The sequence below is a fragment of the Trachemys scripta genome, chromosome 1, assembly GCF_013100865.1.
Source record: "Trachemys scripta elegans isolate TJP31775 chromosome 1, CAS_Tse_1.0, whole genome shotgun sequence".
NCBI classification, from domain to species: domain Eukaryota; kingdom Metazoa; phylum Chordata; order Testudines; family Emydidae; genus Trachemys; species Trachemys scripta.
The window spans coordinates 222,963,195-222,976,850 of NC_048298.1; the positions used below are offsets into that span (position 1 = coordinate 222,963,195).

The 13,656-nt window shown below is 40.3% G+C and overlaps 1 protein-coding gene across 2 annotated transcripts in view; it reads left to right on the forward strand.

Moving 5' to 3' along the window:
• PRKX (protein kinase X-linked) overlaps positions 1-13,656 on the forward strand; it is a 128,706-nt gene that overhangs the window by 41,132 nt on the left and 73,918 nt on the right. The window contains exon 1 of one of the 2 annotated variants that reach the window (XM_034757461.1): positions 9,040-9,115. The exons of the other annotated variant lie outside the window; for it this stretch is intronic. Coding sequence (XP_034613352.1) covers positions 9,100-9,115 — 16 coding nt within the window. The 5' untranslated portion in view covers positions 9,040-9,099. Of the gene's footprint in view, positions 1-9,039; positions 9,116-13,656 lie in introns of those variants that run through there. 2 annotated transcript variants of the gene reach the window in all.

Here is a 13,656-nt window from a genome sequence, read left to right on the forward strand (position 1 = left end):
GGGCAGGGCCAGGGGAGGATGTCTCTGACCTGGTTGGAGCTGCTCTGGCAGGCTGGGCATCGTGGCTGCAGCCTGCTCCGGTGGGCCAGACCGGGCGGCGCGGCCGCAGCATGGCCCCAGCGGGCTGGGCCGGGTGGCATGGCCCCAGCGGCACGGCTGCAGCCTGCCAGCCCCAGAGCTGCAGCTGCTTTGGAGGCTGGGCAGGGCCGGCTTTAGGAAATGCTGGGCCTGATTCGAATACCCGGCGGCGATCTGGGTCTTCGGTGGTGGGTCCTTCACTCGCTCTGGGTCTTCCGTGGCACTGAAGGACCCGCTGTCGAAGACCCGGAGCGAGTGAAGGACCTACCGCTGACGTGCCGCCGAAGACTCGGACCGCCGCTGGGTGAGTAAAAAAACTTAAAAAGGCGCCTAAGTTAGGCACTCTTCTTGCAGGCGCAGGGCCCGATTCGGAGGAATTGGCCTAAAGCCGGCCCTGAGGTTGGGGGGGGAGAGCAGCGTGGCAAGAAGTGGAGAGACTCTGGCCCCACCTCTTCCCTTCCGTCTCTGCTGGCTATGCTGTCTCTCTTTGTTCCCTCTGTTGGGAGGAGGGGCTGTGTCCCACCTCTCCTTCTCTATATCCATTCATAAACCGACCCCCTTCTCTGGTGCTTCCCTTTTTTACTAAAAAAAATTTGACTTATGAACAAGTAAATATGGTAGATGACTAATGGGACATGTTTTGTGTCTCTCTTAGCCAAACTTACACTGTTCTGAAAAGTGATACAAATATTTGAAGGATACAAACTAAGTATGGAGGTTTACCATTGGGTTTTTTAAGAGTACTGGGATGAAATTACGAGAAGCCCACATCCAAAAAAATCTTCCTTATAGTGAGAATCTTAGGCCATAGAATAGAAATGGGAGTGGTGGAAACATTGTGGCTTGAGACACTAAAACTAGGCTAGACAAAACATGAGCGTATATAACACTACTTTATTTATTGTTGTGTTGGTGCCCTAAAATGTGGTAGGCACTATAGAAATATATGAGACAATCCCTGACCCAAAGAGATTAAACTCTAAATGGGGGGAAAAGAAGATGGAGTAATGATGTACAAGAAACAGTATTCAGTGTGACTACTGGCACGGCTTATTAACGTCATCTGAAAGTTCTGGCATGCCTAAACTATAGGGACAGGAGTGACATAGCTATCACACCATAGCTATGCCGCTATATTCCTATCATGTAGATGCAGCCTACCGCGACTCCCTCCCACCCCCCTGCTGTAGAAACACCACCCCTCTGAGTGATGGTAGCTAGGTAGATGGAAGCATTCTTCTGTTGACCTAGTTGCCTCTACACTGGGGGTTAGCTTGGCATAGTTATGCCGCTCAGGGGTATGGATATTTCACAACCCTGAGCACTGTAGCTATGTTGACTTAAATTTTAAGTGTAGACCAGGCCTTAGAAGGACTATAATCTTCTGATTGTTTTCTTTGTATCTATACCACATTCTGTACAGTTACAGAGTGGAGCTGCAATAGAAGAACACAAATGGATTTTTGAGAGCCCCACTCTTATTGTTCCCATAAAGTTTGCCTGCAACCTCTTCTCTCTCCTCTCCCTCCCCTGCCCCTCACTCTCTTCCCTGGTATTGTGAAAGGGAGATTGATTTTTATAAAGTTTCTAATTATGCCTTGCAATAGGACCACAAATGTACCCACTGAACTTCCCACCAGGCCTTTCTACATGCAGCCATACAAAGATGGTTGGAAGCCACCATGAATTTAACATATACAGCCTTTGCACCACTGTGGGAAGAGGGAGATCAGTTAACCTTTTCCAAAAGGTCACAGTCTGCAGAATGGGCTTCTTTCCCAGCCCCAGACTGCTTCTCTAAGGTAACTTCCTTCAACTCACTGACTGTACTCCCTTACAGTGAGCTGTTAACCTCTTCCATTTCTAGCTTACTTCTTTCTCTGTGGCTTTTGTTAGAATTGGATTATGTTTGGTTGGTCTGTGAATTAAGATTGGAGACTTCTGATTTATATTTTTAATTACAGATTAACTTGCTGTAGGAAAAAAAAAAAATACAAGTTCATAATGTTTGTTTGTTAGTTGATGTCAAAATTTTTAAGGCTAAAGATTAAACTGTGGAAAAACTTCCTAGGAATTACTATTTCATCAACAAGAACAATGTGAAAATCTCCTCCCAAAAGCCCCTCATTGCTTTTCAGAGCTGTACTGGGGTTATGATGGTCTAAAATGTGTTTTAAGAGATTAACTGAATTTGTTGGTGTATTGTTCTTACCTTCCCAATTAATCAATTTTGAAAATATTTTCTTTGCAGTACAATCCACTGCTCCAGATGTGCGATTGTATTCACTGAAAGAGGCTTGCATGTTACAGTAATACTTTTGGTAACCTTTTTTCCGCTTTATATTATCGTGACTGGTATAAAGCTGCTCGATTTCTTTTATTGTGTAATTTATGCAATATAATTTGAAACTGAGGTCTATATTTGCAATACAGAAGTATACAAGAGGAAGTTCAAGTATCTGAATGTGTGTATTTGAAAGCTTTTTCATCCTAATACAGGAGAGTGGATATCAACTTTCTAGTTTTTTTTTTTTTTTTTAAATCTCTCTTCCCTTGGTATGAATACATAGGTGCAACCCTAAATTCAAGTTATTTATTGATCAATTATTTATTATTGGCTCTTATATTTTGTGAATTATAGTAAGTTCAAAGCTGATCCTGAACATTATTGCTGTCCTCCAATTTGTTATACCTGAAATTCTTCAGATCTGTTTTTGGCCATCAACTCTGGCTATATTGGTGAACTGTGAAAAATTGAGCTGTATGCTATGGAAGAATAGAAGTCTGGTCTGGCAGTCTGAACTATTTTTCCTTAAGGTGGGATTTTCAAAAGTACTCAGCGTTGGCCTCACTCTGTTCCTGGTGGAAATCAGTAGAAATATTGCCATCTACTATTTGAGAACTTGCAGGATCATTTCTCATGGTTCTTTGTTTTGCTTTATTGAAAGTTTTTGTTTATTTTTAGTACTACAGTACATTTTTTTCATAGATTTTGTTCTTTATGGGCATTAAAAGCATTGGATTTAGGTTTGTCTTGCTCAATTACATCCTGATTCTGCTAACACTTAATTCATGTCTTCAACTTTAAACACGTGCATCTGTGTTTGTAGGATTGGGGTCTTGGTCCCTTTCACAGTCATATTTCCAAGGCAGCACCTAGAGCTTTGGGAAGGAGTTACTGTTGAACATTTTCATATAACGATGCCTGTTTCTTAAGTATGTGAAACATTTGGATGGGGATGAGGAAAGTTTCAACTACAGCTAAAATTAGATCATTACGTACCATCAAAGAGTGTTCATCCAGTAGTTTATATGCTCTTGAGCATATTTTGTTGTTCAATTTTGTGCTTTTAGGACAATTTAAGTGCTACAGATTTAATCAAGTAGTTAAAAGGTAATCTGTGTCTAAACTTTTCAGTAAATGCTCTTTTTGCACTGTGTATTCCCACCGCCATTTTCTTCCTCCTTCAGTATGTTATTAAATGAAGAAGAAAATGAGAGGTAATTGTAAGGCACTGTATTACAAGAAGTGCCAGTCCCTTGAAGGCATCTGTATAACGGTTGTGAAGGAGAAAATCAGTCAAGTACAAACAATGTAGCTTTTATTGCACTCAGCAAGCGATAATAAACCTTTGTACTTCAATAAGACTTTTTTTTTGTTTGCTTTTTAAAAGGAGTCCGGGATGGTAGGCCAAATACTTTCCTTGCCTTGTAGACTTCTAATGTAGGAATGATTCACGTCAGGTAGTCCTTTTTAAAATAAAAATAAAAAAATCTTCCAAGTGCTGAATTTGTTTAAAAAAAAAAAAAAAGAATTCTAGGTTTCTTTATATGAACAATATATATAGTACATATATGCAAGTTCATATGACTCACTTCACTTGTTACAAATAGGAACAAGTAATATCCTGGGTGACTTATTGCATTTTTAAGATTGTCTCATAAAGGAATACCCAGTGATCATTAAAATGCTAACTTCTATAAAGAAAAGTTCTATGCTTAAGCTACATAAAAGTAGTAATCCATGTCTCCTGTCAATGGGGACAAGGGGAGAAAAGTACAAATCTTTAAATCCCATACAGATATCAACAAAATAACTTGATAAACATAAAACAAACAAAGCAAGAAGGCTATACCATCCACTTGGATGCAGACCCTAGTCATGGCAGTTCATCCACTTGCCTCCTCTATAGTAGATTACAGCAATATCCGATCAGTTAGCCTAGAGAGAGAAAAACCATAAACCTCTGTAGCTCATTTCCTTAGTGGAACAAACAAAATAACTTATTGTTGCACAATGCTGCAATTGGTTCCTTGTGCATTACCAGATCCAAATCTAAATTCTAGTTCTGATTTACAAAGGATACACTGGGAAACCTGAACAGCAATTATAACCACTGGCCATTCTGTTAATCCAAAGCAGATAGAGACTTGAGCGACTAGGAGACAGAGACTTAAGATTTCAAAGGAGATCAGGGAAAGTCCTTCCTTTTTTGGGGTCATATTCTGACACTGCTTTTTGTCATAGTATTATCCAGCATACCAAAACCAAACATAACTTAATGGCATTAAAATGGGGGACTAATTACAACCAGACTAGGGTGAAAAACTAACTTCCCTGATTTTTCCTCCTTCCCTTCTTCCCCCTCCCCCTCTCCCCCCCGGCCCACACATTGCCATCTTTATTTTGTGTACAGTGTATGAGTACTGTGGTGGTACACTTTTGTATAACAGTTCCTGTAGATTCAGGACACTTTTGAATGAGGTATATTTGTGAGGCCAGCACATGTTTTGATGTAGGTGAATGCCAGGTTTCATTACAGTGAAGGTGTGAGATTGATTATTAGAAGTCAGATTCTGTTAGTATTGCCCCTTTTTTATCACTTGAACAAATTATTCCTAAGCACAAAATCCATTTAAATACGGAGCCTGATATTTTCAGAGTTGGACTTCCAATTGATGGGAGATAGGTGTCTAGATGTAGGGTCTTTTGAAAACCTCAGCTTGAGGCTTGCACTGTAACATGGTTCTTGAGTAATTTGTTGGCTTCTGTGTTGAGAGAGAGAGAGAGATTCAAATACTAATTTTAAATTAAATTATGGTTCTGAAGACTGAAATGAAATTTTACATTGTGGATATGGAATAACCATAAAAATGTCCAGAAGCAGTCTGTGTAAGCTTTGCGTGTATATTTCTAACTCTCAAAATAACTGTTCGAACTAAAAATACCATTGCTACTTTTGGATATTATTTTTAAATTGAGATAGCTAAATGATGGACTGCCAACCAGCCAGGCACCATCCTGTTTTACTCTTAGTTTACTCTGTTTAATTTTCTTTGGTTCTAATGTGTGGCAGGCTGTTTGTATTTGTCTGCCTGATCTTAAGATAGCACATTCTTTTATTATTATTAACCTGAGCTTAGCGTCCTTTAAAACACCTTGTTTTTACAGTTACCTTTCAGTTCAAATAAGGTAGTACAGAGCTTATTTGTTAAGTAAAGCAGCAGTAGCTTCCTAATATTAAAATATTAATTTAACTACATATTTCTGCAGGATTTTTCAGTTAATTTACATTTAAAGTATAGTTGAGTCCTACCAAAATGTGTTATAGTTGTAAAATGGCTGAAGTAAGAATAACAGTTCAGTAAAGTTTTTGGTTTTTTGAGGGTCCTATTTCCATCGTGGCTGAAACCTTTCTTTTAAAATGTACTGTGTATGTATGTATTTAGGTACCAAGTCCCTATTGAGGGGGGTAAGAGGGGAAAGGGAAAGAGTCCTTAAATACTACTCAAGCCAAGATATGCCTGTTCAATGTTTAAGTGAAATTCTGTAATGCATGTTGTTCTGTAGCACCTGGGTGCTCATAACACAGTAAAATTGTTACTATGAAAGACTTTAAGTGCATGCTCAAAATCTAAGCGCAGATGAAAATATTGGCGATTGAAAGGAAATAAGGGCTTCTACATGCAGTTTGATGGAAAATGTCCTCAGCTGTCTGCTGTTATTCTGTTATCTCCATAGAGGAGTTATGAAGAGGTGGAGAAGCTGGAGAGGCGTTTCAAGGACGTTGAACTAAAATTGTCAGGGAGAAATAATGTTTTTAAAGGTGTTTTGTTAAAGGAGCACTAGAGGTGACAAAGGTCATGCTTCAGGTCACAAACCAACTACTAATTACTTGGGTTATGAAGAAACTGCTCATGGGCTTTTTGTTACCTCACTCTTTTCATTATGGGAGTCTAATAACCTTCCTTTGAACCAAATGAAAGACAGGACGTTGCACTAGATGTACAGTTGGCCTCATTAGTCTGGTAATTCTTATGCTCTTTATTCCTAAAAGTTGTAATTTAAGAAGAATAAGTGGTGGTGTGATGGGGAAAAAAAGCTTTATATTTTTCTGGCATTGAAATTTTGCAGGTGAAGTAAGTAGAGCCTAGACAATTCAAGCGGTCTTGAAGGCTGAAAGGACATCCTTTGCTGAATGAGGCAAGAAGGAACTGAGCAGGAACTGACCTCATTTCCAAAATCTTTGGAAACGGGGACTGCAAAAAGGTGAAGGCTTGTGGCTAAACTGGAGCTGACCTTCAAGGACCTGTCAGAGGACTGCTAGGAAAGCTGAACTGTAGATGCAAGTACTGTACTACCTATTGTCACTGTCAGTTGACGTGAATGATAGACATCATTCATTATATTGGAGACTTGCAGGCTAGACAGATAAGGATTCTTATGATGAACCAATATATGAAAGAAAGCAAATAAAGATTGCTATTAAGTGAATGAATGCTGGTCATAAGACTTTCAGAGTCATTAAAAGCTCTTGTGTTTCTGAGACATGGCCTGCTTAAAAGAACAGAGGGTAACAATCGATCAAACAATTTTTGATGAAAGTCAGAGCCATCTATGTGAGCAGGAGCCATGTGCCAGACTAAAAGCTGTTGTGGGAAGTAAAAGGCAGAATTACAGAAAAATCCACATAATTGCTTCTCTTGTCAATTAAATTTTTTAGGTTTTAGAAAATTAAGAAATCTCCAATGCTCAAAATATGAGTTTGTTGCAGAAAATGTAGTGTCTTTAGGTCTCAAATTTACTTTTGGGGAAATAATTGCACTGTCAGTTTTCCAAAAGAAGAAAAAATTAAGCATTTACTTGTATGATGGGACAGAGTATCTCCTAAAGCAATTAGGTGTTTAAAGTCATTTCCTTTTTTCCAGAAAAATATTCAAGTTGAAACTTGGCATAAGTGAGCTTACATTCATGAGGTGTGTGTGTGGTTTTTTTTTTTCGTTTCTAAACACAACTTGAACTTAAAATTAATGAGATGCTTTTTTTGCACTTTTACATTTCTAGAAATGGAATTACTATTGCACCAAAATACCTACAGTATTGATTGGGAATGATAGATAATACTTAGCCAAAGAGAGAGAGCCAGCGTAAGCTTATTTACTGTGTGACGGGATCCCCAGGGTGCAACCTGGGACTGTGGGACTGCTGTGCCCCCAGAACTCTCTCCAGCCTGGGCTGTGTCTCACAATGCCTTGCTAGTTACCAGCAGCAAACCCCTCCAGGTGCGGTTGTGCTGAGTGATAACAGCATATAGAGACCCAACACCCAGCTAGATTGCATGAATGCTCCCAGAGACACTCACGAATCACACAGAGAAAGGCACCAGAGCTAAATCCCTCCAGTTCCCAGCACTGTACCTCAGGAATTATACCGTCTTGTATTGCTCAAGATGAGCAATGCAGATTTATTAATTGGTTCACCATTTCATCAATGCAAAGTGGACATATACCAGCCATTGCAAAACCTGAGCAGATTTGTCACACACTTCATACAAATTCACTGATAGAGATAAAAGATTAAACCAATTTGACTACAAAAGGTAGAATTTAAGTGATATCAAGTGATAGGCAAAAAGTCAGTTAGTTACCAAAAGAAAGGAAAATATAACCATGCAGTTTAAAGTCTCAACCCTCTTAGACTGGGCAATATCTAGATTAAGCAGTTTTTTCTTACCCCACTGGATATTGCAGTCCATACTATACAGATCTCACCTTTGACATTTGGGCCAGGCCCCTCAGTTGGGGTCTTCAGAGTGTCCTTGTGCTTGCAGTGTAGGTGGGTGAAGAAGAAAGGCCCAGCATGGGACCCTTGTGTTCAGTTTTATACCCTCAGTCTATGTGCTTAGAAAACACAAGTCCAGGCATGTCTGGGTGCATTGCTGAGTCTCTAGGCAAGGTTGAGCAATTCCCCTGGTGTGGCCTCATGCAGATGAGTCATTGCATTGTATCTCCTTTGCTGGACAGTGGTTGTTGATGATGGGTTGATTGACACCCCGCCTGGGTGTTGGCTACTTTCCTTGTTGTTGCCTCTGTGGAGCTAATATCTGGCTGATTCCCCAACTTACAGCACGTTTTAGTGACCACCATACAACACAATTCTCATAACTTCATATGCATTAATGATATACATATATGGATAGAAAAATGAATTACAGCAGATCATGACCTCTCCCCTGACACCTTATAAGGCATGCTTTATAGGTAAGATCATGATTATATAAAAATGAGGAATATGGGGGTTACAGGGTGCTCCCCGAAGGTGCAGAATGTCACACGTGCATACATTTTCATACAGAACTTAAAACATAGAGAATTATTCTTTTAAAGTATGTATTGATTTGACAGCACTTCACAGTGAGAAGACATTGCCTCTGATCCAAATGGGTTAACCAACAGTAGAGTGGAGTTACACTAATAGTGCATGTGGCTATTCTGCAAAGCCTAGCACATAGCACAGTGGGGAACACCTTTTTTAAAAACCATAAATAAAACCCATGTCTCTGACTTGCTTTGTGTAGACTTCTGTGATATGGAAGCCCTCAAGGTCTTGACTCTTGCTTGTCCTCATTTCCCATATTTAAAAACAGGCAATGTCTGTCTGAGTAGGGGGAGCTTGATATCCAGAAGAGTAGTTCCTTCAGGGATTGAGAGGCTAGGAAGCCGAAGGGGCTGGACCCGGTCATGGTAGTTGGAACAGGTAGGTGGCTGCTTCTCTAAAGAGAAACATCTCTCCACTTTCCGGGAAGTTTTTGTTTTTTAACTCTGTGAATTTGTAGGCTCTTTTTTTTGGAGGGTTTTATTGGGTATTTGCTTATTATTAAACTGACCTCTCTTCCCCCTGCTGCCCCAAGAAGGTTTTTCATTGTCCTGTAAATAGATCATCTCTTGGTGTGTTTGAATGTGGTTCTGGAACTGGTCCTAGCTTGACAAAGTGCATCTTGAGAGGTATGACTTTGTAGACCAGCTTAGAAAAAGTGTATAGTGAGATTTGTGGGGAGAGAAAGTACTGATGGTAACTTGATGAGTGGACAGATGGGGCTCTGAGGTGCCATTAGAGAAGAAAAGGGGGTAGGGACTTGCAAGACACAGGGGGTCTGAATATCATACTTCTGGTTTACTGTAGTATGAGTATCTCCACCAAAGTCAATGTTAGATTAGGGTCAACTTGGTACAGTACGAGTCAGATCAGAAAGCTCAAGGTAAACTAAGATTAGAGTAATACTCTATCTTCATGGCACTGAATAGCTGTAAGAAGTTCATATTTGATATAATGGAGGAGGAGGAGCTATTGGAGTGGTTGATGCTTAAAACAAACAAACCCACAATCCTGATTTTTCTATATGTCTCAGAAGTTGCCTTGACAAAGTTTTATGTATATATGTAGAGTGTTTGCTTTTGTTTCAGTAGTTTGTCTGCACTATGTTCTAACAAAGCTTGGGCTGCTGTGAAAAAAATACGTATGTAAAACACAAATGTAGTTAACATTTGTTCTTCCATGAGATTTTTGGCTAAGCCAAGTAAAAGTTTTAACGTAACAGATGGTGAAAAAATTTCCATTGGAACTTTGACTGAAGATGGCTTTTTGATTACATGGAACTCTTGTGAAAAATTTACAATCATAATAACTAAAATTTTTCTGGTCAGTTTTTTTTGTACAAAAAATGGAACCTCCCAAATCCTTGCAGCTCAAAAATATGGCTCTTTTTTACCCACACTCAACCTCTGTTGTATCACCAGGCAAGATATTAACAAACTTCAACAGAACTTTATTTACAGTGGAAATCTCTTTACCAAGCTGTAGCTGCACACTCTGTAACTCTCATTCAGCCTCCTCAACTCCTCCCCCATCCTTCCTGTTTCCTGTCCTTTCAGACTCCCAACAGCCAGTGCTCCCAGTTCTAATAATCACATGCAGCATCTAAACACCACATTCCCTCCTCTCTTAAGAAACTTTCCAAATTAAAATAAACATTGTTCTAACCACAGGAACAAATATGAAACAAGACACTATACTGTTGGCAGGAATATTACACTGAAAACACTGTAGATACTACATAACATAGTCTTTAGTCCAGGCAGGTGGTCGTCTCTCAAGCCCCGGTTCCAGTGCAATGTCTTGTTATGTTGGTTCTACTGTGAAGTCATCCAATGCAGACTGGGTGTTGGCATAATCTCCTCTTGGTGCATAGGCAGGTTCAAGATAAGAAGCATTCCATACCCTCCTATCAGAAAGTTGATAGGTGTAAGGTCCCTTCTTATCTATGATTTTAAGAGGAGCTGTGAATTTATGGTCCCCTTTGCGTAAGATTCCAGGTTTTCATATTCTAACAAAGGAACCACACTCAAACTTTGATTCCTTAGCACCCCGCCCTTTGTCTGTGAAAGCCTTAGACTTTGCTTGGTTCTGTTCAACTGTCTTTCTCACATCATCCTTGTTTGGGGCATCAGGTCGTGCCTTTAAGAATCCAGCAATGTTCAGTTTAGTATTCAGCTGTTTCCCATGCAGTAACTCTGCGGGTGATCTTTGCGTTGTGGCATGTCATGTAACCCGGTATGCTTGCAAGAAATCAGTAGTGAAGGGTATCCACAATCGCCCTTCCAGTTTGCAAACTCTTTCAAACTTCTGTTAAACCGTTGGATTTCCCCATTGGCTTGAGGGTAATATAGGGATGACCTTCTGTGTAAAATGTTCCTCTCTGCTAGAAAAGTTTCAGACTCCAGGGAAGTAAATTGACTACCATGATCTGAAACCAGTTGTTTGGGGTTACCTTCCCGGCTAAAAACTGAAGAGAGGAACTTAATTACTGTAGCAGAAGAAATTTGCGATGTAAACGTTGCCTCAGGCTGTTTGTTGAAATGGTCTATTAAAGTGATGGCATAACGACAGTCAATTGGAGCAGTATCAAAGGGTCCTACAATGTCAATCGCCACTTTTTCCCATGCAGATTCAGGAAGAGGAACAGGCTGTAATGGAGGATTACACTTCACTGCTGTCTTATCGTGCAGTTGGCAAGTGACACAGGATTTTGAGTGCTTCAGTTTGAGAGTCCATCCCTGGTCACCAATACAGATCCCGTAGTCGTTTGGTTTTGATAATTCCTTGATGAGCAAAGAAAGTTCATCCCGAACTCTAAAATAAGGCAGCAAAACTGGGTCAAGGTTTTTAGGGTTACTGGGCCATCTTTGTCAGAAATTCCCATAGTTTTTGTTGAATTGGACACGCTGAACAAGCAGCTTGAAATTGTTCTCTTGTAACCACAGTAAGAGCACTTGTAATAAGCGCAACTACAACATTCTCATCCTCCGGTGGACCATCTGGTGAAGGCAAAGGCAGGCAAGAAAGGCAATCAGCCACCACATTTTCGTTTCCAGGCTTATATTTCAGTTCGTAATTGAAAGAGAGTAGTCTTGCAGACCATCTAGCAATACGATATCTTGCTCTTCCCAGTCCTTTTGTGGTGAGCAATGTTGTCAAAGGGCTGTGGTCTGTGCGCAACTTGAATGTGCGGCCCCACAGGTAAGTTCTCCATTTTTCAGTAGTCCAGACACAAGCAAGTGCTTCTTTTTTGACTGTAGAATATTTTCTCTCAGCATTACTTAGTGTCCTTGAAGCAAATGCAACAGTCCTCAGTGTTGTCCTCATGAAGTTGTGTGAGGACAGCCCCAAGTCCATAATCAGAAGCATCAGTAGTTACAATTGCAATGCGGGACTGAATAGTGCAAGTACTGGACTATGTACAATCAAGTCTTTCACCCTTTCGAAACTAGCTTGTGCACCCGTTGTCCACACTAAGGTTGAACTTCTCTGTAGTAATTCTCATAACGGTTCAATGACAGAAGCATAATTGGGAATGAATTTTGCATACCAGGAGGTAAGACCCAAGAAGCAACGTAAGGTTTGCAAATCTGTTGGAGGAGGAGCATTTGAAATTGCCAGGATATGATCTGGATCAGGTTTTAGTGCAGCCTGTGAAATTGTATGCCCCAGAAAGGAGAGTTCAGTTTGTCTAAATTTGCATTTGGACCTATTGCGCTTGAGGCCTGCTTTGCTGATGCAATTTAGTACAGACTGCATGCTCCTCAGTAGTATTTCCAAACATGATAATATCATCCAAATAGCACTGAACTCCATGTGATGCTTCAGAATCAATGACATCATTTTTTGGAAGGCACTTGGGGCTGATGCGAGACCATATGGAACACGTTTTAAACGAAATAGTCCCTCATGTAATAAATGCTGTGAGGGCTCTGCAATCTTCATGCAACATAACCTGGTGGTATGCACTCTGCAAATCAAGAGTAGAAAACATCTTTGCTCCACGGAGTTCTGCAAATACTACTACTCTGTGAGGAAGAGGATGGCTGTCAATCACAATAGCTTTATTTGGCTCCCTTAAGTCCACACAAAGGTGAATGTCTCCACCCTTCTTCTGCGTCACTACTATAGGTGAAACCCATTCCGAGGAGTTAATCTCTTCAATAATGTCCTTTTGAACAAGTTTTCTAAGTTCCTCTGAAACAGCTTCCCTGACTGAAAATGGTAAGCGCCGTAATTTCTGTTGTACAGGCATCACATTATTCCACATTTTAACTTCATGCAGAAACCCATAAGCACAGTCAAGTTTCTCCTCAACCTGGAGTTGGGTCCCAGCTGAAACTGGTGTGTGTACTGCAAGAGTGCTTTGCTGAGGAACATCAATTCATCCATTAACTACCCTGAGATTTAAAGCAGCTAATAAATCTCTGCCAAGGATAGGAGTGCCTTTGTGAACAATGTAGAACTCCGCAGTTACACAGCAATCACCAAAAGTAACTATTACTGGCAGGCAGCCATGTACTGGAATATGGCTTTTCAAATAGCACACCAAGTGAAGTTTGGGTTCAGTAAGAGGCACATCTTTAAAGTAACGCAAATAGATGGAATCAGGTAGTATAGATACTGCTGCGCCAGTGTCCAACATTAGCTGAATAGAGTGTGATTTGCCTGAGGGTATGGCAGAAACATTTACAGTGAACTTTCCATATTCTGGAATATGTGCAGTAGTGATTTTGTCTACACTCAGCACAGTAACATCTGGTATTGTAACTGCATGCACCTGTTGATTGAACTGGCTACTGCGACATACTTTAGCAAAATGCCTAATCTTTTTGCAATGATTGCACTGAGCTACGTTTGCTGGACATCCTGTGTAGCTTGCAAGATGTTGTGGGGATCCACAGCGAAAGCATGCTTTTACT